This window comes from Callospermophilus lateralis, chromosome 18, assembly GCF_048772815.1.
Source record: "Callospermophilus lateralis isolate mCalLat2 chromosome 18, mCalLat2.hap1, whole genome shotgun sequence".
Lineage (NCBI taxonomy): Eukaryota > Metazoa > Chordata > Mammalia > Rodentia > Sciuridae > Callospermophilus > Callospermophilus lateralis.
In genome coordinates, this window is record NC_135322.1 from 60,366,491 (window position 1) to 60,394,012 (window position 27,522).

A 27,522-nucleotide genomic window follows, 5' to 3' on the forward strand; every position below is an offset into this window, starting at 1 on the left:
TTGACCTGCTCATGATACGACTTATTTTGTTGCTTTTTTACAGACTCATCTTCTAAAAGTGACATGATGAAGTAACTGTGCTGTTAGTTTCATTATTGTTTTACTTTTTTTGTTCATGAAAATAGACTAATAATTTTCCTTTTTAAATTTCAGGTGAATAATTTACCTAAAAATGGCACTCAATTACTACAATTCACACATTACCTGATGCTACCATTTTATAATGATCTACCTTTGTCTCTAGATAAGGTGGTTCTAGGCTTATGAGTAAAAACAAGAGGACTAGAATAATTATTTCTTTGCTCCATCACCAATTTACAGGAAAGCTGAACTATTGTGTATCTAACTGCTTTAGGTCACAGGAAAACAAAAATTTTGTAAACTTACCTGAAAGACCCTGAGTAAAGTCTGAAATTACTTTTTCATGTGAAGATACTGAACAGTATTGGTCTAGCTATGAAATAACTTTTATTAATTCTGCCAAATAATGGGATTGTTTTCATTTAATCCTTTCTGGCCTCAATTTTAGAGATAGTAATTCAGTTCAAAACTGCTCATCAAAACCTGCTAATACTGATGGAAAGAACACTTACTATCTGGTACATTAAAGGGCCTTAAGTTAACTTTAGGGACGTAGGGATAGTGCAGTTTCATTTTCCTTTTATCTCACAATGTGTATGTTTGTCTGTTGTCACCACAAGTATGCTGAAGTGCCATTAATTAGATCTGATGCTAGGAGAAGACAACATATACCCTTTCATACTCTCAACATCTAAATGACTCCAATTGTTAAGTGATGTGAGTTTTAATCGAGTTCCTTCAGGAAAATGCTGGCTGGTAAAATATTCATATGACCAAAGAAAATGACTTCACTTTTGTAATGGTTAAATCCAAGGGATTCTCAGTTGTTGGATTGTATTTATTATTAACAGATACACAATATATTTGTTTACACACTAAGACAGGTTGAAAGAACACATGGAGAAGGTCCATAGGTTCTCCAAACATTAACTAAAATGGGCTACATTTAAAAACAAGCATTTTTGGAAGGAGGAGAAGGTTAAATTGTACATAAATAAAGTTTGCCTATGAGGAACTTAATGCCACGGCCCCCTCCGTAATTTTTGGTATTTTACTCTGAAGAAAGTTAATGTTACATACACAGTGGTAATATTTTTATTCTCTTGGCACAGTAGTTTTAAACCCTATCAAAGAGTTAATTATTTTTTCTGTTCCTATAACCACGAGGTTTTAAGGGAAAAAAAAAAGTCCATGTCCTTCAAAAGGTATTGAATTTCAAATAGAAGGATTTCTTTATAAACCTATTTTGATCTGAATATTGACTTCAACATCAGTTTATTTCATTCTTTGTAAACCCAACTTCTTAGTATTTAAAGATCTGCAAACCCCATAAACTATTTTCACAAGAAAAAACATTATTCTATTCAAAGTCTAATACACAGTTATCTAAAGTGCTGTTATAGTGGCCCAACAGAACACGAAATAAAACTTTAAGATAGAATCATGATACAAATGCTGTTTTTCTATGTCAATCCTGGACAACAAAATAGCTTTTTGGTATTCATTAAATCCAAATACCTCTCTAAAAAAAAAAAAAAAAAGAAAGTTAATGTTACAGAATACTCAGCTGCAAAAATTTTTAAAAAAAGAACAACAAAATAATTAAAATACATTGTATTTTTATCAGCAAAATAAAATATTTCTGAAATTGAAAAAAATTAAATTAGTGACTTGTTATTATCAAATACAAGAGTTGGGCTGGAGTTGTGGCTCAATGGTAGAGCATTTGCCTAGCATGTGTGAGGCCCTAGGTTTGATTCTCAGCACTGTATATAAATAATTAAAATAAAGGTCTATTGACAACTAAAAAAATATTAAGAGGAAAAAAATTTTAAAAGTTACAAGTGTTACTCCCTACAGGAGTGAGCTTTGTAGCATAGCATGATATGTGTAATTGTCCTGAGTTTCACATTTTCTTATTTCTGCTTACAGCATTTTACTCTCTGCTTTTTGGTGATCCATTGCTTTTTCCATGTCCTGGGAGCAATATTTGGTTTTATGAGTGTGTCTCAAACATGTTGCTGCTTAGGAATGAATTTGAAATTGATCCCTCTACTACTTTATCTTTTTTTTTCTTGAGCTGCAATAAGAAATTTAGTGACTTCAGAAAATGCAGTGTCCATGCTAAAATAAAAATTTGGCAGAAGTCAGTGCATCTGAATTAACCTCTCACGAGAGGATATTTAACCATTAAAACTCTCCTCCGTAACTTAAAAAGCCTCCCAAGATCAAGAAACTTGAAAAGCCATCTAAACTCTGGCAACAATTATACCATCTTAGGTCATATCATGGAAATAATTTTTGTTTTATCTCTATTTGAGAGTACTGTTAATGAATTGCAGGATACTGTTGATCCTTTTTTCTTTTGTACCTTTTTTTAGTAAGATGTGATGTATTTAAAAACCATTTAAATCATTCTTCTGTAACAAGGTATATGCAAGAAATGTGCAAGAAACAGTTTGCTAAGTAGCTACCACAATGATAAGTATCTTTCTGATTTCCTATTTTCCTGAAATTTAAAGAAATCAATTCTGAGGATTTGAAGAAATAGACAAAGAAATTAAGACAGATTTGTGGACCAAGTTCTATGTTAGATTCTAGTTCTTGTCAGAGCACATGTAGATTAAAACAAGTGAGATTACAAAAAGTTCTGCTTTCAAAGCCATAGGACAGTCACAACCTTCCTGCACTGCTAACGTGACACCAAGAGTTTTAAAAAGTGGAAAAACTGTTCCATTTAAGAGACTCAGGGGAGAAAGGTTGCTTTCATGTATTCTTATGAAGCATACACTTGCCAGTGGTTACCGAGGTGTATCACATGCTTCTTAATATTTACACATGTTCAGCACAAGCAGTCACCATGGAAAAGAATTTTAATATTTGTAAATAGTAAAATCAGCAACAGTGCTTAAACATTAAAGGATTCTGAATAATAGCATTAATTGTAAATATATTAATAGAATTATCCCTAAAGCAGTGGTTCTCTGCTAGGTGACTTGCCTTCGAAGAGGCCTTTGGTACTCTGGACATATTTCTGGTTGTCACAGCTGGGGTGCTACTGGCACCTAGTGGGTCAAGGCTGGGGACGCTGTTCCACATCTCTCAATGCACAGGACAGCCAACACAAAGAATGAACCAGCCCAAAATGATAATAGGGCCTAGGTTGAAAAGCCCTGCTCTTAAAGATGGCCAGTAGCTGGGGTGGGTGGAACTTGAAGCGTTCTATAAATGCAATTCAGTCCTCTAAGTTATGATGCTCTTTAGAAAGTATGTGTTAATAGAGAAGGTTGAGATCAGTAGTATGTTTAAAAACCTCCTCAGGGATTTTACTATTTACAAATATTAAAATTCACTTAGTATTGTTTTTGTTTTTTCTCTCACAGGAAAGGCCAGGATTCACAACAAGTCTGGGACAGAAAGAATTGTTCACCATTTTGAGTCTTTAATAAGGTTTGTGGGCAAGTCAACTGCACTAAAATGACGGAAAGAACCTCAGGTATTAATCCCCTCAAAGGGGCAAAAGCAGCAATAACCATTGACAGAGCCGGGGTGTAAAAAAAAAAAAAAAAAAAAAAAACCAAGCCTCCTAATAGTTCCCAGCTTTGGGCACAGTTTAGCTTGTAATGAAGAGCTCAGCCTCTCGGTCTGCTCCTGGCTCATGGTTTGCCTGGCAGACAGGAGAGTGTTCAAGGATGGAACAAAGGATGGTCCTTGGCTACTATGGGTCAAAAAGCCCCATCTATTCCTTCCCTGGCTTGCTTTCAGTAACCCTGAAGCTATAACCGCAAGGCGGCACTGAACATGAGCCCCAGATGTGCAGCCTGAAGTTGTGCTTGCTTGGCCAGTGGGGCCAAAGTGAGATGACCTGGGCTCTGTGATCTCTCTAGGCCCTGAAACTTCTGCACTTGGAGGAAGAGATTGAAAGCAAATTTGATTCTGGGTTCAAATCATTGTATAGCATGGTCTTTGAAGTAATGATTTGAATAAGATATGATTTAAAAGTAGTGAAGGTCTTCTAAAGTAGTCAAAGGCTTGTCCAAATATAGCCAGGCCTTATTCTCATTTATAGTCTTCCCATTGTCTTTCAAGAGTGGCACCTCAAGCCAGGTGTGGTGGCCCACTCCTGTAATCCTAGAAACTTGTGAAGCTGAAGCAAGACGATCGCAGTTCAACTCCAGCCTTTGTAACTTAGTGAAACTGTCTCAAAAAATAAAAAGGACTGGGGATGTGGCTCCATATTAGGGACTGCTCCTGAGTTCAATCCCAAGCACCCCCCCAAAAAAAAATATAGTGATGCTCCAATGGGGCTGAAGCATAGGTGGCTCAGGGGTAGAACACTTGCCTAGCATTATGTGAGGTGCTGGGTTCCATCCCTAGAACTGCCAAAAAAAAGTCAACCTTGCCTCACCAGATCTCAGCAGCCACAGCAGGCCTCAACCCCCAGCTTGCCCATGAGTGACCTCAGGCTCTGTAGGAATCCTGTATGTGATGCTGCCAAAATTTCACTTGATGAGTTTGAAAGCTTCAAGAAATTTTTACTAGTAACTAAAATTAACAGAACAAGGAATGACACACAAGCTCTGTTCTTGGTTTGGAGAGGACTAGAGGAACCAAACCTGAGAATGTCCCCTCAAGAGAGGCCACTGGCACCTGCATTATAACATTCTTCAGTTCTTAAAACACGGAATGTCCCCTAGAAATTTGATCAGCCATGCAGATCCCAATGAGAAGGTGTGTTCTATTCAACATTTTGCCTTTATCTAGCTAGACTGAGTCAGCAAAGGACTAGTTTAGATGTCCTGAGCTAATCTGAACAAAAACTGGGCCAAGCCCTGGAGTGACTTCATCCCCAAAGAAACAAGATAAGCCTGGGCTGCAGAGAAGATTCTGAGGGGAAGTTATTAGGTTCTTGAATAACTCCCTGAGCCAAGAGACACCAAATGCAAAACATTCTTAATCTATTCACAAAGGAATCTTCTAGTCAATATTTTGTTAGACAAAATAATTATCTGTTCAGAAAGGATACGTCAAATCTTGTTGTGGGTGGGTGCTGGAGATTGAATCCAGGGCCTCAAACATGTGAACCATGCACTGTGCCAATGAGCCAGATCCCTGTCCCTCAATAAATCATCAGTAGTTTTGAGCTTTTCCTTTGTTAAGACTGGCCCTCCTCTTACTTCTAAATTATTATATAGGACTCAGTGATAAAGCACATGCCTAGCATGCATGAGGCTCTGGGTTCAGTTCCTGACATCACACACAAAAAATGTACCTATACACACATCATATTATACATATATATATATACACATAAGTATAAATACATACACATACATAAACACATACACTCCATATCATGTTTTCATCAAAATCTACAATTTTTTTGGCACTGGGAATTTAGCCCCAGGGCACTCTACCACTGAGCTACATGTCCAGCCCTTTTTATTTTTGATTTCGAAACAGGGTCTCAAAGTTACCCAGGCTGGCCCCAAACTTGAGATCCTCCTGCCTCACCCTCCTAAGTCACTGGGATTACAAGTGTATGCCACTGCACCCAAATCTGTAGAATTATCTGAATGGAAAACGTTTTCCTAAAATTACAAAACCCCACTGTAACCTAGATTAGTGTTTTAGAACTGCCTTAAGATCTCAAATCCCAGCAACTCAGGAGGCTGAGACAGGAGGATTGCAAATTCAAAGCCAGCCTCAGCAACTCAGGAAGTCCCTGAGCAACTTAGCAAGACCCTGTCTCAAAATAAATAAAAAGCAGGCTGGGGATGTAGCTCAGTGGTGTCCCTAGGGTCAATCCCTAGTACCATTTAAAAAAAATTTTTTTTCTTTTTTTTTTTTTTCAAAGAGAGAGTGAGAGAGAGAGAGAGAGAATTTTTAATATTTATTTTTTAGTTTTCAGCGGACACAACATCTTTGTATGTGGTGCTGAGGATCGAACCCGGGCTTGAGCCACATCCCCAGCCCCTAAAAAAAATGTTTTTCAAAAGATAAGTACACTAGGCTGAGCAGGTGAGGCCTCTGGACCCTCACTCCTGCTGGGGGTCACCATCTCCTATCACACGATTCCGACAGTTCTACATATTGAGCTTATTGACTAATCTGCTGCTTTAGAAAGGGGATTCTACAGTCACTGACTTAGAGGAGCAGATGCCAGAGCCACAAGGCCTAATACCCCACTGTCCAGAAACATGGGGAATGGGCCTCCTCAGGGGGACACAACCAAGCCTATGAGGAAGTGCAAATGACCTTCTAATGTTGGCTGTGCTATAGTCATTCAAGCATTTCTGGTGTCTCTTAAAAATCAACACAACAAAGCACATCAGGCTAACAGTCAACACGTTCAAATGTTTACAAATACAATCATACACTGTTCACTCCATTCTTTAGGAGATGGAAAGTCCAGAATCCAGGCACAACCTGCCTTAAGCAAGTCAAGCTATGTAATTCCAAAGGAGTTTCATGGTTATTCACATAAAAAATGGTTAGACCATTTGTCTACATAACATCACTTGTCATTAAAAATAAAACTTATTTATAATGTTTTATTTATATACAATCTCAAGAAATATGCACTGGGGTAAAATAAGAAAGCAAAGGCAGGATGGGGGAAAAGTAACAGCTTATTCCCTACATGTCTAGGGTTGAGGGTTCCCAAGCATCAGATGCAAGGTAAGGGTGGAGGAAGCAGGTCAGGGATGACAATGACTTTCTTTCTTAAATGGATAATTATTCTTAAACCTGCTCCTCAGACTGGATTTTGTACAGCTCCGGCCAAAACATGATGCAAGGATGTGATACCTTGGACACCAGGATCGTCACATGGACACAGGCTGAAATTTCCTATGAAAACAGAGCTTCAGATCTTTGTTACAAAAGAAAATGAGTGGAGAAGATAATGCTAATTGAAGTTAGCCAACCCCCAAAAAACAAATGCCAAATGTTTTCTCTGATATAAGAGGGCTGATTCATAGTAGGGTAGGGAGTGGGAGAGCATGGAGGAATGGACGAACTCTAGATAGGGCAGAGGGGAAGGGAGGGGGCAGGGGATTAGCAAGGATGGTGGAATGTGATGGACATCATTATCCAAAGTACATGCATGAAGTCACGAATTGGTGTCAACATACTTTATATGCAACCAGAGATATGAAAAATTGTGCTGTATATAATAAGAATTATAATGCATTCTACCTTCATTTATTTTTTAAAAATCAATTTAAAAAAGAAAATGAGGCAGTAGACAGATACTGACTGCTTATTCAAAAGATCAGAAAGCAATTTAATCTGAGCCAACCCAGGATACTTAGCTTAAGGCACTGGGGTGGGACAGAACGAGTCCCTGCCAAATAGCTCTTGGGCTGGCACAGGGACAGTAGAGGGAGGCGCTTTGAATTGTCCACCTTCCCCATGGCTTCCACTGGGCACAGAGAGGTAAAGTAGGTAGAGGTGGGGGCTGGTACTGCCAATTTTCATTTTATAAATGGATTAGCAGCAGAAGTAGGTAACATGGGATTTTAGAGAATAAATCCAAACACACCCAAAGAAGTTCAATTTCCTCTGGTTCTACTACAAAAAAAAAAAGAAAAAAAAGGATGGCGATAGAAGAGGAGAAAGAATATGAGGGGAGGAGGACAAACAAATGAATTTCAAGCAGTGATTATTTTAAGGACTTCTATTGTGACAAGTCAGAGGAATCTGTGAGTGGAAATGGGGATAACAACTCTGCTCACTGTGAGGGACGGCAAGAGGTGTCTTGGGAACATTTCGGTCTCCAGTATTCGGGGCCGGTTTTCCTGCCTGGCCCCTGGAAGAACATGCTTTTGGGTGTTTCTGGGTGGTCTCAGCTCCTTGGCTCTGAATTTGGCTTTGTAGCTTTGCACTTCCTGTTTCTGCAAAAGCTGCAAGGTTGCAAGGTAGTGAACTGGGCTGGGGTTGGAAGGGCCCAGCGGGCTCTCCTCAGGTAGGAAAGGCCAATGCAGGCAGCACTGCTCAATATCATCCAGCGGGGATGTCCAGAGTGCTGGGGAAGGGAAAGGTGGCGTGTCGTGGACCTTCAGCTTGGCCACCTCAAGGGGTCTTTTCTCATCTTTCCCATCCACTGTTTTCAATCCTTGTGCACAAGCCACACACTCATCCTTCTCCACACTCGGCACCTTGTCTTCCAGCTGCCAAGTCACGCTCTTACTCTTTTTACCCAGAATTTCCAAGCCGCTTGAGGGTGAAGGTTTTAGGGGAGGCAGAACTAGTAGGGCCTTGGAAGTCAAGGAGTCAGAGATGGAAAGCCCTCTGTTGGCACCTCCACTTAGATTCCCAGTGGCCTTGCCACTATTAGTCTCGAGGGTGGCCCAGTCTTCCACGCACCATATAAACTCCTTGATTTGCAGGCTTTTTTTTTCTCCATGAACATAGGAGGGAAAGCAAATTTTGTTAACCTCCCTGGACGTGGTGGTAGGACGTTGATAGGACCCCTGACTCTGGAGGGTACTGCTCCTATTCTTCTCAAGTCCCCCCTCAGCCACAGCCCCTGCTTCCAATTTCCTGGTCTCTGTGGGAGGGCTGGCTTCCAGACTCCCTTGGGCAAGGCTGATGCAGAATAAGCAGCTGCTATTGGCACTTTCTCCTACCCTCGCCTTTTTTAGTTTCTTCCTTGGCCACATGCAGGCAGTTGGAGAAACCTTTCCCCAGCCTTTGACCTGCAAATAAACCAGCATGTTACTTCTCAAGCCAAATTACTCAACAAAGATGCCCCAATTTTAGCCACATCCCCGTTTTGGCAGTCTTATTTGAACCAATTTACCATTGAGCTATATTCTCAGCCCTTTTTATGTTTTTATTTTGAGACAGGGTCTCAATTGCATAAGACCCTCATTAAATTGCTGAAATTGATCTTGAACTTGCAATCCTCCTGCCTTGTCACTGGGATTACAGGTATTTCACCATGCCCAATTTTATCTTAAAACTGACTCACCTTTAAAAAAAAAAAAATCTTTTAATACCTATTTTAGCCTCACACTGAGCAATAATATTTATAATAGTATATGTTAATTCTAAATGCTAGCAAGTATCTTTTAATACTAAAACAGTAGGCAATAATATTTGTAAATGGACACTTTGATAAGCAGACTATTTCTTTTCAGGTGTACATTAAATTCAGTACTAGTAGGATCCAAGTTTGAGGTTGGCCTCAGCAACTTAGCAAGACCCTCTCTTAAAATACTAATAAAAGGACTGGGGATGTACTCTGTGATAAAGCACCTCTTGGTTCAATTCCCAGTAATGATTTTAAAAAAAGAACTAATAAATAAACTGTTCATTTTTATTCCACTTCCAAGCATTTCTTACACTGGCAGTGTGTTTCCTAAATGTGAAGAAACACTGTTCCCTGGATAAGCTGGAAGGATAGTAACAAGCAGAGGCCCATCCTGGGTGCACAAGAGCCCTGTGAGCCTACCTGTGCACAAACCTCTAGTCCCCTGGCTAACCTAGCTAGAGAGATCTCTGTTAAAATAGGGGTACCACTATAAACCCAGTGACTCAGGAGGCTAAGGCAGGAGGATTCAAAGCTCAGCCTGGGCTACTGAGCAAGAACCTTAAGCAATGTAGTGGGATGCTGTCTTAAAAATAAGAAAGCCTGGGGCTAGGGTTGTGGCTCAGTAGTAGAGTTTTTGCCTAGCATGTGTGAGGTACTGTGTTCAATTCTCAGCACCACATATAAATTTAAAAAATAAAGATTCACTGACAACTAAATATTTTAAAAAATAAGAAAGGCTGAGGATGCAGTCAGTGGTAAAGTGCCACTGGGTTCAATCCCCATATCAAAAAAATAAAAGAAAGTGGGGTTTGTCAGGTAAAAAATACAACCATATTTGAAATATACTTAATGCTAAATAAATTAAATGCTGTTTCTCTGAATTTCTCTGAAATTTACTGAGTGTCCTGGATTTCTAGTTACTAAACCTGGCAACCTCACATTTAACCTTGGATTTGACCAGTCTCCTTTCAGTTTTAACTTTAGGATTCCACTCTTGATTCTAAGAACACATGAAGAACAAACACACAGGGTTCTACATAGAACCACAAGCACAGGCCCTCCAGGTCTATTGGGAGCTTAGCACAGTAGTGAGCAACAAGCCTGCCTTGCTCAATGACTGGCTGATGACTTCTGGCACATTATTTCACTTTTGGGGTATGGCTACTAAGAAGTGAATGAACAAATGTACCAGGAGCACTAAGTCCTGAGCTGGCCACATACTAAGTGGCCACAGATACCAAAATGGCACTGCTGTTGTCAAGAATGATTCTGCCTCTGTTCCAAGGCTCCACAGTTCATCCACTGCACATGCTGTGGGAACAGTCACCACTTTGGGGAAATGGCCTGCATGGAATACTGACATGACCCAGCGCAAGACAACACTCACGGCTTCTTCCCAGCCAGTGCCCATAACCAACTTGGTGGCTCTTTCGTCGTCTTCAAGCGTAATATCACTGATGTTGAGAAGAGAACACACATAATTCTTTTCACTCTTTCCATCTGGACAAGTGAAGGTTAGTTCAGTTTCTTCTGTGCTTTGAATTTCATTATTTTCATTATTTTCTAAATGAGTCTCACTTTCCTGACAGAGATCCATTACTGGGATGGTTGATAATAGTTTTTAACATCTTCCTGCAATTTGAAAATGCAGATTGCACTTAGTTTTCAATATTCATTTTTAAAGCAATTCAGTAACTCGGGTGAAATATCTTTTAGGCATTCAGGAAAAGACTAAGGACAAATATTATAAAATCATCCATTGCCAACTATTGACATTATGAAAGATAAAACTAATTTTAATTAAATACTAATGAATGTAATTAAAGTTAAAGTTAGGAATGAAGAAAAGATGGCAGGAAAACCTTAGTACTGGCTGACTCTTGTGATGGGGCAAAGAGTACATTACAATACATAGGTTCCAGCATCCTGATACTCCGCTCCACGCTGGTCCAAACAGTACTGTGCTGACACTGAGAGAAGAGTATGATATGTGCCTGCCACCTCCTCCCTTTCCCCACATACCTCAATACTGGCTTGGGCATCCCTAAGCTTCTGAGGAAGCTGGCAAAGCAGTGTTCATTAAGTTCATTCCCCTTCCCAAACTTCTACCCATATGTCCCCACTCTACTAGTGCTAGTGAAGGAAAGAAGAAAGAAAGGCAAAACAAGTGTTGGAAAGGATATACAGAAATCAGGGCCTTCATGCATTGCTGGTCAGGATGAAAATTGTTTTTGAAAACGTTCAGGGGGCTGGGGATGTGGCTCAAGCGGTAGCGCGCTCGCCTAGCATGCGTGCGGCCTGGGTTCGATCCTCAGCACCACATACAAAGATGTTGTGTCTGCCAAAAACTAAAAGATAAATATTAAAATATTCTGTCTCTCTCTCTTTCTCTCTCTCTCTTTAAAAAAAAGAAAAATGTTCAGAAAACAGTTTGACAACCCCTTTTCTAAGTGAAGTGAAATTATTATGAAACCCAACAATAGCTCAATGGTAAAGTTTATCCCACATGTGCAAGGCCCTGGGTTCAATCCCTAGCACTGAAGTTCTGACACATGCCACATGCTACAATATGGATGAACCTTGAAAACATCATGCTGAGTGAAAGAAGACAAACTCAAAAGGCCACATGTTGCATGAATCCAGTGATACAAATTACCCAAGATTAGATAATTTCACAGACAAAAAGATGAAGGTTGCTAGGGGAATGAGAAGCAGAGAAATTGGAAGTCAGGGGGCTTCTTTTTGGAGTCATAAAAATGTTCTAGAATTAGACAATGATGAGAGTTGCACAAGACTGAGTTACCAAAAACTACCTGTAAATGACGCCTTTTTAAAATTTTTTCAATCAAAATGTATTACAGGGGTGGGAGTGCAGTTCAGTGGTAGAACACTTCCTTACCATGCGCAAGGCCTTGGGTTCAATTCCCAGCAAAACACACACACACACACACACACACATCTGACAAAATGAATTACAGAATTTTTTTCACAGACTGACAGGACAAAGATATTCTCTTTGTCCTGCTAGTCACAAAATAAAAAATGTATAGTCCTAGGAGCTGCTTATGTCATTTTAGTACATAAGGGACCAAATGGCCTTTCAGAGGAATCAGCCCGAGTAAGGCTGAAATGCAGAAGGAGAATAAAGAACTGGAAAGAAATCAAGCCAGCCCTGGCTTCTTCTAAAGAAAGAAACATCTACTGAACCAACCTTCCAGAACGTAACAACTAAGACAATGAACAAAATAAAGAAAATAATCCCAAAGACACTAGAGAGTATGAAAAAGCAGGAGGACTCTGGAGGGGGGCTAGACTTCGAAAAAGGAAATGGGCTGAGTTCATTTCATGTTTTCTGCAGGTTTTTGTCTGAAGATAGGCATTGTCTTGAAGAACCAAGGGACAGGGTTCAGGAAAACTAAAGCAAATGGAAAGGGGAGTGAGGGAAATTCTAGAAGGGAGAGAAATGTCCCTTCTTCCCTTCTAGAGTAGGGTATCCTTAAATTCTATGCAGAAATTCTGCTCAAAGCTCTGGCTGAGCCCTGAACTATACAGGCACGGGTCAGATTCCAAGCAGCCCATATAAGAACTGAACAGAAATTTCTGTTGCTACCCTCCTGCAATATAAATGGAGTATACAGTTTAGGTCCAGCCAAAATAACTGCCAGATTTTTAAAAATTAATATTTCAGAGAAATATTATAAAATCCAGAGTTGCTACAGTGTATGCCCAAGACTTAGCCCAAAACAACAGGACACAGAGAGAAACAAAATGTGACTTCCCCTGAGATGACCCAGTTGTGGAAATTAGCAGACAGGATTGAGTGTATGGGAGCACACAGGCTGTTGGGGTTGAACACAGGGTCTGGCATGTGCTATTCATGTACTTTTTCACTGAGCTAGCAGACAGGCTTTTAAAACAGTTATGTGACTATTTTCAAGGACATAAATGAAAATATATTCAAGTTGGAAATGTAGTAGAGAAATGGAAACCATTTATTAAAAATAAAAACACAAAACCCAGGTATAGTTGCTCATGCCTATAAGCCCAGCAACTCGGAGGCCAAGGCAGGAGTATCACAAATTTGTGGTCAGCCTCAACAACTGAACAAGACTCTCAGCAACTTAGTGAGACCCTGTCTCAATTTTTTTAAAAATGAAAAAGGCAAGAGATGTAGTTCAGTGGTAAAGCAAAGCACCCCTGGTTCAACCCCAGTACTGGAAAAAAGAAAGGGGAAAGGGGAGGAAAGGAAAGGAACAAGAAAAGAAAATGAAAGCGCCAAATTTTAAAAATATAAAATTCAAAGAAAAATTAATAGCACATTATTAATGACAACCCTAAACATGATAGGAGTCATTAGAAATCACGTAATGTGAAAAACACAAAGAGAAAGAGTTATAAAATAATCAGCCAGGTGCAGTGGCTGGTTCTTGGGAGGTTCAAGCAGAAGGATCCGAAGTTCCTAAGTGTCTCAAAGTAAGAAGTAAAGAGTTACGGATGTGACTCAGTGATAAAGTGCCCCTGAATTAAAAAAAAAAAAAAAAAAGTTTAAAATACATATAAATCGTATTTTAAGAGAACAGGGCAGAAATATTTTCTGAAAATATAACTTATGGCTGAAATTTTCCAAATATGTTAAAAGCTATTACAGACATAAGTTCCATGGATCCAAGAAGGATAAATACAAAGAAAACCATACCTAGCCACATGAGAGTCAAATTTCTGAAAAACCAAAGATAAAAAAATCCCCAAAATAGAGAAAAATTTCACATCACATACACGAAATAATAATACATGACTTCTAACTTCTCATCAAAAACAACAGAAGCCACAGAGAGTGGAATGACTTCATTAAAATGCCAACTGTCATGTATAACTAATGAGAACAAATTAAGATTAAAAAAAAAAAGTTTTAAAAATGGCAAAAGAGGGCTGGGGATGTGGCTCAAGTGGTAGCGCGCTCGCCTGGCATGCGTGCGGCCCGGGTTCGATTCTCAGCACCACGTACAAACAAAGATGTGTCCGCCGATAACTAAAAAATAAATATTAAAAAAAAAATTTAAAAAAAAATAAATAAATAAAAAAATAAAATAAAAATGGCAAAAGAAAATAAACAGGTCACACAAAACTCATAACCAGTGAAAATACCCTAAAGAATGAAGATCCTATCAGAAGCTGGGGCTGTGGCTCAGTGGTAGAACACAGGCCTAGCATATGTGAGGCACTGGATTTGACCCCCAGCACCACATAAAAATAAAAATAAATAAAATAAAGGTGAAAAAAAAAAGTCTAAAAGAAAAAAGAATGAAGGGAACATCAGGTGCAGTGGCACACAACTAGTAATCTCAACTATTCAAGAGGCTGAGGCAGGAGGATTCCAAGTTCGAGATGAACCTGGGCAACTTGGCAAAACCCTACCTCAAAATAAAAATTTAAAAAAGGGCTGAGGTTACTCCTGGGTTCAATCCCCCATGCCTCTAGTGGAGGAAAAAAAAAGAGGAGGCAAAATACACATTTCTGGATAAACATAAAACAGAGAATTAGTTTCAAGAAGCAAACTTACACTCTAAGAAATGATAACGGAAGTTCATTAGGCTGAACAGAATTGTAATATTATGTGAAATTCTTGAAGGAATAAAGAAAGCCAGAAATCACAAATACATGGGAAAACACAGAAGGCTTTTTTTCCTCTTAATTTCTTCAAAATACATTTGACTATTTAAGTCAAAATTTAAAACTTTCTATTATAGGATTTATGATGTAAACAGCTATAATTCATAAAACAAAGGATGGTAGTGGGAAACAAATACAATTTCAAGGATTTTATATGTTGCAATAAAGTTGTATAATACTAATTCTAAGCAGAATAAAAAATAAAGATGTATATTATAATCCCTAGAGCAGTGGTTATGAACTGAGATCGATGTGGTCCCTTAGGGGACATGTGGTAATATTTGGAGACACTGTAGTTGTCACAAATGGGGCCATCTAATAGGCAGCAGCCAGCAAATACTGCTAAACATCCTAGAGTGCATAAGGCAGGCACCCACAATGTCAATAACACTGAGACTGTGATGACGATGACAGGAAAGATACTATCCTTAGTGGACATTTTTCCAGGTTGGAAAATGAGACTTGGCATTGATAATCTAATCAAAGGGTTAGGGAAAGTTTTGATCCTGACTGGACCAGAATCTGGTGTCACATAGCCTGATAGTTCCAATCCTATTTGCTAGCTGGGTGATCATGAACAAGTTACTTTTCTGGATCTTGTCTGGCCATCTATAAAAAGGGAATGGTCACAGCACCCTCCCTCAGCCAGGGGGGCCCTTTTGGGACTAATGAGCAGTGAAAATTAACTCAAAAATCCATGCAGAGATCATCAATGGTCTAGCCTGAGTGCTGCAGAGCAGCCAGCATCTTCCCAGGGAAGTGTTTATGAGGAGACCAATGGCCCTGGGGATTCACACCTTGCTTTCTCTTACCCAAACTTGATTCCTGCCCAAAACCCACTTTTTTCATTTTCTGTTGAGATAGAGATCAGTACTTGATTACAACAAATCTGTTTAATTACTATGTGGCTTTTTCATATAGGCTTAAAGTGGCATATTAATGGTAATAAAGTTCTGTTTACCTTTGGAAGGGCAAGTATCTTTGGACAATATACTCATTTCCAATATGATATAAAGGGAAATGAACATAATGTAAAAGGAAAAAATGCTGTAAGTGACTAAAAGCTAAAAGCATGTATTTATAAATAGAAAGATGATTAAATAGACAGATTGTGCTAACCAGCTGGATCCATTCACATTTCAAAGTTTCACTTCAGACACTGCCGACCCCAAAAAGCTTCTACAAGCACACTCATACCTTGTTCTGTTCCAAATTACAAATGCATGTGTACCAGGGAACCTCCATAGACTAATGAACATAGACTTAACAAGTGTACAGTTCGAAAGAAAATGTCCTCTCAGTGCTTGAAAGCAAGGTGTAAGTCCCCAGTGATATGTCTTAAAAGCAAAGTCATTTATTAAATAGTGAAATAAGTTTAAACTTGACGTTAATGTAGAAAAGGCACAGATGCTGTTTAGGAGAGATTAAGTACGGTTAGGATGTACAGATCAATAAGAAGAAATGTTCTGTGCTTGGATTATCTTCACTGACAAGGTGCTTACTACTTAGCCTGTTCCAATGACAAATTTCTCTAATTTATTGGTTCTCAAACTAGCGGGGGTTTTGTTTTTCATTTTGTTTTATTTTGTTGTGTTTTGGTAGTGGAGATTGAACCCACGGGTTCTTTACCATTGAACTACATCACAAGTCCTTATTTTGAGACACGGTCTTACTAAATTGCCAAGACTGGCCTCAAACTTGCAATCCTCCTGCTTCGGCCTCCCAAGTAGCTGGAAAAACAATGCACTCAGCTTGGCTATACTTTGGAATCACAGGGAGCTTTATTTAAAAAAAAAAAAAAAAACTGATTTTAAGACCTTAGCCAAAGACTGATTGTAATTGGTCTTGGTGGAGCATAGATACTAGGTTTGTTGTTGTTGTTGTTTGAGACCGAGTCTCCCTATGTTGCCCAGAATGGCCTCAAACTCCTGGGTTCAAGTTAGACTCTCAAGTAGCTTAGATGCATGCCACCACATCTGGCTAGATGATGGGATTTTTAAAAATGATCTACATGATTCTAAAGACCAACAAAGTTAATCAGGCATGGTGGCACATGCCTGTAATCTCAGCTACTCAGAAAGCTGAGGCAGGAGAATCCTAAGTTTGAGTCTAGTCTAAGCAACGTAGCAAGACTATCTCATAATAAAATAAAAAGTGCAGCAGATATAGCTCAGAGATAAAATGTTCCTAGGTTTGATCCCCAGTAGTAGTAGTAGTAGTAGTAATAATAATAATAATAAAATAAGTTGGAGAATGGCTGCTTGGGTAGAAAATTTTTCCTTAACCTGAACCAACACTGGTTCCCAGGCCCCATCAACATCTTTCACCCAGTGTTCCTTGGTCTGATGCCTCTGAAAATGCCTGCACCAGAATCACAAAGTGGCCTATCAGCACAAAAGGGTTAGGAGTACTCAATCCAGAGACTGCCCACTTCTCAACATCACAGTAGCCCTATTAAATAGTTCCATGCACCTGCTGTTCTCTCATCCTGGTAACCATCTCCAACTCCTTCAACTACTTCTCATATGTCAAGTGAAAAATCTGAGAAACTATACATAGACAAAGGAAGAACATTATGTTCATTTCCCTTTATATCATATTGGAAATAAGTAGAACGTCCAAAGATACTGACCTGATACGATATCAGGTAAGCCCCTATTCTGCAGCAGAAATTGGTCCCCAATAGGGTACCAGAAGAGAAGTTAGTCACGTTCTATTACCTAGTAGCAAAAGAAATTTAACAATAAAACTTATAGCTCTTAGTATATGCCAGGAATGGTTATGAGCACTTTATATATTTGTTATAAATACTGTTATAATAAGCACTTTGCTCATTTAATGGAGAATCATAAGGATCTATATTGACTTTTTTGACATCAGAAAACAGTCGTGTTTGTCAAAAGGTCAGATTTCTGTACACCAGATCATTGGATGCTACTTCAGACAATCAAGGTATTACACAACTAGAAAACAGTATCAGTGGGGCTGGAGTTGTGACTCAACGGTAAAGTGTTCACCTAGCACATGTGAGGCCCTGAGTTTAATCCTCAGCAACACAAAAAAATAAAGGTATTGTGTCCAATTACAACTAAAAAATAAATATAAAAAAGAAAACAGTATCAGTGGTTTTAAATTTTAAAAAATTCAGTTTGTGTACATAATAGTCTTAATTTCAGTTTTCCTCCTATAAATGTACCGTCAAGTTTTATTACAGGTTCTTGTCTTCTATCACAAGTTAACAGATAAATAGAAATGTACAAAAAGCATAGATTGACTAAAAGAATAGATCTACAATTTCTTACTAATTGTATACCATTTTATTTTTATGTTGGATGCAGAAATCTAAATTGATATAATATTTTCTGATAGTAAAATTGTACCTAATTAACAGAATTCAAGGAAATCAAGAGCTCATGCCATTCTACTTCTTGGCTTCCACTGATTCAGTTTGAGAATGACTAGTAAAAAGCATACATCAAAGTCCATCAACTGTTTTATATCACATCGAGAAAACTCAAATATCACAGTAAAAGTGGTTCCTGGGGAAATGTATCTCTAGGATCTGAGCACACGTAGAAAGGCACGCATGTAGGCTAGAAGGTATTAAACTCCATCACACAAGCTACGTAAGGACTAGACCCACAAGTACAGAGAAAGTGCTGACTGAGCTCCAGGCTCTGGAGTTCATGTCCAAAGATAAACTGATCAAAGAACTTAAGATATATGGAAATGAAATAGAGAAGGTGAATAACAGTCTAAGAAAAATAGCCTGTGGAAATTCACCATGATCCAGAAAATAGTCTTCTAGAAGCATTTAAACAGAGAAACAGAAAGAAAATGATCAGCCAGAGAACTCTAAAAATATCTTATTAACATAAGCCAGATGAGGTAGGAGGTTATGCTCTGAGAGGGATGATGAAACAAAAGTGTCATGAATTCTCTTTATGTGGATAAGTATGAGGACATGAGATTTAACTGTACTACTCTATTCTTATGTGTGAGATTTTCCATAGTAAAAAAAAAAAAAAGTTAAGCCATTGTTATTAGAGTGATTTAAGAAATGAAACATGGAATAATGGTAGAAGTCAGGGTACAATGAATTTTGACCTTAAGCAAACTGAAATAAAGTTGTCAAAGGAGAGAGAATACGGTTTGTAGAATTTTAAGTTGGAGTAAAGACCATGAACAAAGGCCTACTGGAAAAGAACAGGTGTACACCTAGTCAGATAATAGTGTTTAAGAAGGGAAGTTAACTCCATGAATAATTCCAATTATTCTTAAATCAGTCCACAAGGTCTTCTCAATGAATATACTGAACTGCCAAGGAAAGAGCTGAAATACAAACAGACACTACCATCTGGATCTTTGACACTATGTTAAGATCACTTAGTTTGTAAATGAACCAAAAGGTACAGACTCTTTATGAATGTCTCTTTCTTTTACATCTAGCAAAAATGTTAAAACCACAATTTTAACACCATAGTCGATCTATAACTTAAGGTACAAAGTGTCTTGCTTCTCAAATGAGCAAAAGACTTCTATCAGCTACCAGTCAATAGTAGACGCACATCAATATATATCTCCCATATATCATATAAAAGTTAAAACCGGAGGGGGAGGAAAAATCAACATAAACTAAAATAGTGAACATATCTACCATTTACAAATAAATGATGCTGCCCAAAGAAAAACCACTGCAAAAAGGAGACCCCCGAACCAAGAACACAAGTTCCAGAAAGGCTAGTAGCTAAAGAGAAGAAACAAGCAGGAAGGGAGTATGGTATATAGACAGAGAAGGCCTTGGCTTTTCTCTGTATAATTTGTATTGTTTTGATAAAGAAGGCAATATGATGGTTACTTTACCATGTTAATGAAACCAAAGTTAAAAATAGATCTATAAAATAAATTCAAGTTTTGTTTGCTTATTTTCTTTTTTTATTTCTTTGTTTGACCTAGATATGACTTGAGCAGACAGGTCCTTTTTGAAAAAGGTGGCCCTGGCAGCCTTACCAGAGCATTACTCAATCTGGCATGGTTACCAGCTCTTGGCCTCAGCTATCTAGTACTAGTCAAGGTAGCTGAGGACATGCTGTAATAACAAGCAGCTCTAATTCTTTTACAATGGTTAAAAAAAAAAAGCACAAGTTTATTTCTAACTCATGCTAAACAAGTTTATTTCTAACTCATGCTATATGTCCACTGTGTAATGTCCAGGACTCAGCTCCACCTTGTCCTCATTCTGGAGGAGGGAGCTTCCATCACTGGAAAACATGGCCAGCCGTGATGGGGGAATGTGATGGCATACATGAGAAGGCACAAAGCTTAGATGTTTCTTCCAGGAAGGAACTCATGACTTTAGTTCACATGTCATTAGCTGGAAAAAAGCACAGGGCACTGCCTAACTTTATAGAGAAGCAGAGATGATATACTTCCTCTTCCATCTCCCAAAAGTGAAAAAAGCCAGATCTTGGTAACTAGTACTACTATTATCAGCAACCTGCGTGTACTGTAAATATCACTACCTACAATTTGGACTTTTATTACCCTTAAAATAGGGTCCAGAGTCTCTGGGAAAGGGAAGTACTAGATACTGGGACAATAAGACTATGTGCTTAGAACATTATAAGGCTGTTCTTGAAATTTTCTTCATATTCTATATGAAAATACAATGGCTCATAAATCAAAATTTTTATTTTTTTTAAATATTTTTTAGTTGTAAATGGTTCTTTTATTTATTTATATGTGGTGATGAAGATCGAACCCAGGGCCTCACACATGCCTGGCAAGTGCTCTACCACTGAGCCACAACTCCAGCCCCTAGATCAAAATTTTTAAAGAAAAACATTTTGAAATATTTGAAGAGAATAAAAAGTGGAGCAAGCAATCACATTACCCAGGTCTAAGAATTACCAAAGAGTGATAAAAACAGTACCATGGCATTGATAAAGGAACAGACACAAAGATAAATGGGCCAAAATATGGAGTCCAGAAACACAAAAATGGTTACTTGGTTTTTTACAAAAGCCCCCAAAATAATTACACAATTACAGAGAGGATACCCTTTTTCGACTAATGTGTTGCAATAATTGACCACCCATAAGCAAAAATAACACTAATTCAAAATGGATCAAAAATATAAGAAAACTACATTGCTTTTAGAAGAAACTTTTCATGACCCTCTGTGATAGGCTAAGTGTGCTTAGAACATGACCCCAAAAGCATGATCCATAAAAGAAAAAGAACAATATATTGGTCTTCATCAAAATTAAGAACTTTTGTTCTGCTGTAGGTTCTGTTAAGAGAATGAAAAGGGCTGGAGTTGTAGCTCAGTGGTGGAGCACTTGCCTAGCATATGTGAGGCACTGGGTTCAATCTTTAGCACCACACAAAAATAAATAAATAAAAATATTGTGTCCAACTACCACTAAAAATACTTAAAAGAGAGAGAGACAGAGAGAGAGAGAGGGAGGGAATGAAAAAAAAAACAAGTTGCAGATTGGGAAAATTTATTTAACAATCATTTATTTGACAAAGGCCTTCTATCCAGAATATGTAAAGAATTCTGCAAATAATGGAGGGGAAATACAAATTAAAATTTAAAAATTAATTTTCCAAGTAAAAAATGGACAAAATACTTTAACAGACACTTCACCAAAAAGGATATTAAGCAAGGTAAATAAGTACATGAAAAGACAGTATCTTCTTAGTCATTAAGAAAATACAAATTAAAACCACTACATTAAGATGGCTAAAATACCACCTACAGCAACCAGAATTCTCATAAAATGCTGGGGGGGATGCAAAATGGCATAGCCTCTCCAGAAAACCATTCGGCAACTTCTTATAAAAGACATATTTTCATGATACTACCCAGAATTCCTATTCCTGTTTTTCCATTCTAGAGAAGTGTGCTCATACAAAAATCTGTACACGGGTATTCCAAAAACCCCATCCATAATCATTCTAAACTGGAAAAAACTCAAATGTACCTGAATGAGTCAAGAGGCAAAGGAATTGTAGTGCACCCATGTAATGGACCACCACTTAGCAATAAGAAGAAACAGACTCTTTATAAGTGTAAAATATTCATCAACCTCAAAGATAGTAAGGTGAGCAAAAGAAGCCAGTCCCAAAAAGTTATGCTGTATGCTGTATAGTATATAGGAGTGCACATTCCATTCCTATATCATTCTCTAAAAAAAAAAAAATAACTATAGTGATGGTATTGAGATTGGTGTTTATATAAGTTAAAATTCATAAGACCTCTGCAACAGGAATATCACTTTTACTATATAATGATTTTAAAAATAAAAAAGGAAACCCATAATGAGAGCATATTTAACACATTGGTAAAGGTTAAAAATATATTAGCAAGTGTAGACAGTTGCTAATAGGAAAGGCATACTTTGGAAACAGTTTGAGTTAAAGATGAAAATTTACATTTGGGGCTAGGGGTGCAGCTTAATGGTAAAGAGCTTACCTAGCAAGTACAATGCCCTGCATTCAACCTCCAGCACCACGAAACAACCAAATAAATAAATACTAATTCCTGAGAGCTCTTTATAAACTATGAAGTACATATAAATATAACACATTATCCTTACATAACTGTTAAGTTTATCTGGGAATCTGAGACCTCAAACTGGAAGTGTAAATTTTTATTAGCTGGGGCCCTTAGATGTAGACTGAATCCTCACTGGTCTTTAATACGAAGAGAAAAATTATCAAAGGTTACTAGGTGGCTCCAGGGAAGGAGCGTGTCACAGAGCCAGAACTATAAAGCTGTAAGTTTGTTAACAATGCCCAACTACATCACTCAATACAATTAAGTCAGGGATTCAGCTCTCAGAAGACACTTGGAATGGAACCCAACACTCTGCCACCTCCAGCCCTAAGGCATCAAGTGCATCTGCTGTCATCAGAATAGAATTTTCTTTCACTCCACTGCAAAAGAACACTTCTTGTTATTCGTTTGTCACTGCATGTATTGTGAGGATCTAACTGGTGTAAACCAAGTCATATGCTGGAATCCTGGCTCACAAGCATGAGGGCTGTGAGTGTCCTGTTCTACCTTGAGGTGCATACTCATAATGCGGTAATATTGCCAAAATGTAGGAGGTGCCTTCAGAGATGCTGGGCTGCTGCAAGACCAGGTACTCAGCTGAGTCTCATTTTTTAGGAAGCTACACTGAAAAAGGTAAGCTCGAGGGAAGGAAGGACAACCAACACTTAACAAATGCCTAACACCATCACCTCAAAATTTCTAGATCCTATGATTCAAATTGAGAGATTAGGAAAACAGGGTTTACATGAATGTAGGCAGCATGTAAGAGCTGAGAGCAGTCCCTGGCTGACAATGAGGAATTAAGTGGGAAACTCAGTTCTACAACTGCAAGACACTGAATTCAGTCAACAGTCTGTCTCTGAAGTGGATTCTTCTGCAGGACCTCCAGTTAAGTACCTAGGCTGGCTGACACTTGACTTCAGCCTTGAGAGATTCTAAACAGAGAACGTGGCAAAAACAGAAAACTAATACAATAATAATTCAGCTTAATTATTTCTGCTTAAGTACTACTTAGAGCTCATTACTTTACAAGTATCTTTTTTCATTCCACTAACAATTTCAAGGTAAGAATAATCTTAAAACATCTGCAAGTCTGCAAATTTTGCCCTTTGATTCTGGGTATTCTTCCCAAATAATAGTCCTGAAAATATCTGAAGTAAGCTATCATTTCTGCAGACACACATCTCAAATTCCTCAACATCTTAAAGATGCACGATTGTGTATCAATATCTTTCTTAAAATGTAGTGCCTGAAAATGAAGGTAATACTTCAAATATGGTCTGACTAGAAGCACTTATTTTGAAACCTAACTCCCTTTGATCTGAAATCTATACCTATTAATTAAATATTACTAAATACCAGTTAAATACACACCCAAAAAAACAAAAAATAAAGATAGCTAGATTTTTTAAAGCTATATATTTGCCACAGTGTCACACACCTATAATCCCAAGGCTGAGGCAGTAGGATCTCAAGTTTGAGGCCAGCCTCAAGAACTTTAGATCCTGTTTCAAAATTTAAAAGCAAGAATAAAAAAGGCTGGGGATATAGCTCAATGGCAAAGCACTCTGGGTTCAATTCCTTGGACCACCACCACCACCAAAAATAAATAAATAAATAGCTATATCCCAATCTCTTTTTATACTGATGATTAAACCCAGGGGCACTTAAATCCTCAGCAACATCCCCCAACACCTTTTTTTTTTAGACAAGTTCTCACCAAGTTGCTAGAGCCTCACTAAGTTGCTGGGGCTGGCCTTGAATTTGTGATACTCTTGCCTCAGCCACCTGAGACTCTGGGATTACAGGCCTGCACCACCAGGCCCATCTATATCCGAATCTTGATTAACACTAAGAGTGAGGTTAACTACAACTTCAAGATTTTTTTCCCATAAAAGGTTTACAGTCCCAGTCTTCGCTCTATATTCATACTTTTGTTTTCTCTCCTTCTCTTTCCCTCTTTTCCTTCCTTTTTTCTAGCTAGATATAGACCTCCAAAATATATCAGATTTTTATAAAATTTCCCCTTCTTTGTTTTGGACCATCAACTAATCTGCTAGGATAATTTAGAATCTAACTCTGAGATCCTTGAATTTGTACATTCCTTTCTGCTTTAAACTCCTTTAATTTGACCAGCATACCTGCTGTATCTTTTTCATCTACATCACTGATAAAAATGTTGAAAAAGAAAGAAGGATAACGCCCTGTGGATCCCTTCCACTTGAGCATTTACTAATTACTAAACCAGTTACAAATTCACCTCACGATTGCCTGGCCTATACTTCTAAATATCATCTACAGGATTTTAAATCCATTAATTTAGGTAATTCTAACTTAAAAAAAAAAAACTTTACCAAGAGTTGTAGGAGTGTTTCTTTATATTAATCTTTTAATTTTCTCATATTTATTGTCTATATGAAGAATGAAGAATAGATTAAGAATTATCAATGCCAAACAACCAGTGGCTACCCAAGGATCTTGAAACCTGACCATTGCAGGAAAAAGTTGTGTGATTGATTAATGATGACTGCACAAAATAAATGAGTGGTAGCGAACATGCCATATTTTACCTTTGTCAATATAGTCACATTACAATGCCTTACCTTACATTCCTGCACCTGGTTGACACATTCCTAATCTATTAACAGTGGGAAAAATGTTGAAGAGCAAAGAGAAGTCAAAACCCAGGGTATTTAAGTGAAAAGCAGTCTGTAATTCCTCAAAACTCCCTACCACCTTGCCCCAACTCCTCACTGGCTCTACACTCATTGCTTCTAGACCTCATTTTCTTAGAAGCTACAAGTTTGAAGGAACCTTGAATCTACCGTCAAAATTTCAGCCAGGGGAAGTCTAATTTCTGTCAGTCCGTATGATGAATGAATAAATATATGAATATAAACACTGTTAGCCAGGATAGAAATTAAGTTTAATACAGGGCTCTGCTTCATGCATATGAACCGATTAAAAAGGCCTGGGCATCCCGTTCTGGTAAGAGATTCTACAGAAAAATGCCAATGGGACTCCACTCTAACTTACAAATAGTTTTGGAACACAGGAGTTGGGCCTCTGCCCCAAAGTCCTACACATGCACCTCCCAGTTTGCACAATTTGTTCATATTTTCAACTACAAATACTATCTTCCCGTATAAATTAACTGTGCCTATGCTTATCATATGCCTAAGGGGCACAGATGCCGGGATTAATCCTAGACTCCTTCCTAGGAGCGGGGTCTTTGCAACCATCATCCAGATCTGACCTTTTCTACTCCAACTCCTCCGCCTTTTCGACTCACATCTTTAATTCACTAAGTGCCTAGCGCGGGACTAACACGGTAAAGCGTCTCCAGAGCTCTCCCACTGCACAGGGGAAAGCACAAGCCAAGACACACGGCCCACGTGGGACCTGACCCGTCAGCTCCCAGCCGGCGGCCGCTCCTCACAGGACCCGCAGATCCCACTCTCCGTACAGACCCTCCTCCTCCCAGGCCGGCCCGCCTCCTCACCGAGCCCCGCCCCTTCCTCAGCAGCGCCTACCGTGCCACTAGACCACCGTCTTTCCTTCATAAGGGCCGGGCTTACGGCACTAGCTCCTCCCCGGACCCCGCCCAGGGATCCGCCCTCCGCCGGCTCCTCCCACTGCCCCGCCCCTTCTCCTGCGCCGGTCCAGTCCCAGGCCGCAGTACCTCTATTCTGCTTCCCTGTTTGAGGGTCGCTTCCTTGCAAACGGGGCAGGGCCTCTCTCCGCTGCCCGTGGAAGGGTCCGGGGCCTTGCCCCTGGGGCGGGGACGCGGCCGCTCACACCTTCATTAGGGGGTAGGCAGGATGGAAGGCCCCGGAGCGGCTAGTCCCGGCCGGCGGGCTAGAGCGACACAGTTTGTTGTCACCCGGCCGTTGTCCTGGGTTACGGCCGCGCTGGGGGCGGGCCCACTTCTAGTCGCAGCGGAAGTGACGTACAACAAAGCCGGGAGCGTGAGGCGTGCGTGCTCCCGACAGGCTCTGCGCGGCCGCGCGCCTCCCGACTTGTGGAAGGTTCCCGGTTTCCGCGGCGGTAGCCCAGTCGGCTGTGCCAGGTACCCTGCGGCGGTGACTGACAGCCGGGACGTTGGGACCGGCTTCCGGTCAAAAACCCACGCGACCATTGCTCCGGCAGAGAGCTTGTCAACCACTATCCCCGACATTGAGCCGACTATCCGTGTCTTCCAGGGCGTTTGGGAGATGCGGGACAGCCAGACGCTTTGCCACCTGTCCCTTCTGGGCGACTCTGCTCCTGCCCTTCGGAGAACCTGTGCCTTGGTGATGCAGGCCCATGGGAGGGTTCCTTGTTTGTTTGTTTGTTTTTTGTTTTTTGTTTTTTTTCCTTGACTAAAGCAGTACCAACTGACACTTAACTTCTGGTGACGTGGGCATATAAATGGAAGAAGAGCCACCCTTGAGTGCTTACTCGGCAGTTGGTTGACGACATTGCAGACCGCCCCTCCGCTGCCCGCCTGTGGCGTTGGTGCTTTGGAGCTCTCGAGGGTGCACCCAGGGGCGGGAACCTCTCCTGGAGTCAGGCTTTGAGCGGTGGGCCGGCGCTCCTGGAGTCTGAGTCCAAGGCCCCTCAGCTTTACGGCTCCGAAAGCGAATGTTCCTGCCGTGGGGAACATTAGCGTCTAAGTCCTCTTTACCACTGAGATTAAAGGCGTTTGGAAAGATAGCCAGGTATTACTGCTTTTGTACAGAATATACAGCAGTATTTTTAAGCTTTGCTTTAAAATTGGTTATTAGTTGTAGATGGACATAATACCTTTATTTACCTATTTCTATGTGGTGCTGAGGATGGAACCCAGTGCCTCACACGTGCTAGACAAGCACTCTACCACTGAGCCAAAGCCGCAACCTACAGCATTGATTTAAGAACATGTAAAGCAATGGAAATATATGTTGTGTATGTTACATTATGATGTTGGAACCAAGTACTCTTTTAAATAACTACTTTTTTAGGGTTTTTTATTTAAAATATATATTTTACATATATATTTATACACACACACACACACACACACATATATATATATATGTAAATCTATCACTCTTAAAAGTAATCCAAGTTCAATAGAAATTTGATACCTACCCATCAACATCTACTTTAAAATGTCTGAATAACCTAGCTAAACAGTGAATAATCT

General features: G+C 39.3%; 3 protein-coding genes across 9 annotated transcripts in view; 2 read left to right on the forward strand and 1 right to left on the reverse strand.

Moving 5' to 3' along the window:
- Atmin (ATM interactor) overlaps positions 1-10,881 on the forward strand; it is a 23,752-nt gene extending 12,871 nt beyond the window's left edge. For 3 of the 5 annotated variants that reach the window (XR_013089319.1, XR_013089321.1, XR_013089322.1), the window contains 2 exons: positions 3,465-3,577; positions 6,843-10,881. The gene's annotated coding sequence lies outside the window, so the exon portion shown is untranslated. The remainder of the gene's footprint in view (positions 1-3,464; positions 3,578-6,842) is intronic. The other 2 variants (XR_013089320.1, XR_013089325.1) reach the window with 1 other exon arrangement.
- Positions 1-27,522, forward strand: part of Gan (gigaxonin) — a 383,888-nt gene that overhangs the window by 134,152 nt on the left and 222,214 nt on the right. The window lies entirely within an intron of this gene.
- Positions 7,410-26,231, reverse strand: C18H16orf46 (chromosome 18 C16orf46 homolog). 3 transcript variants are annotated; one of them, XM_076839499.1, is made up of 3 exons: positions 26,038-26,231; positions 10,509-10,753; positions 7,410-8,783 (listed from the first exon to the last, which is right to left on the reverse strand). In XM_076839499.1, exons 2-3 carry the CDS (start codon positions 10,716-10,718, stop codon positions 7,776-7,778), a joined length of 1,218 nt encoding a protein of 405 aa, XP_076695614.1. In that variant the 5' UTR covers positions 10,719-10,753; positions 26,038-26,231; the 3' UTR covers positions 7,410-7,775. The 3 variants fall into 3 exon arrangements, with proteins under 3 accessions (XP_076695614.1, XP_076695615.1, XP_076695616.1); XM_076839500.1 differs by lacking the exon at positions 26,038-26,231 and adding an exon at positions 25,889-25,912; XM_076839501.1 differs by lacking the exon at positions 26,038-26,231 and having other exon boundaries at positions 10,540-10,618.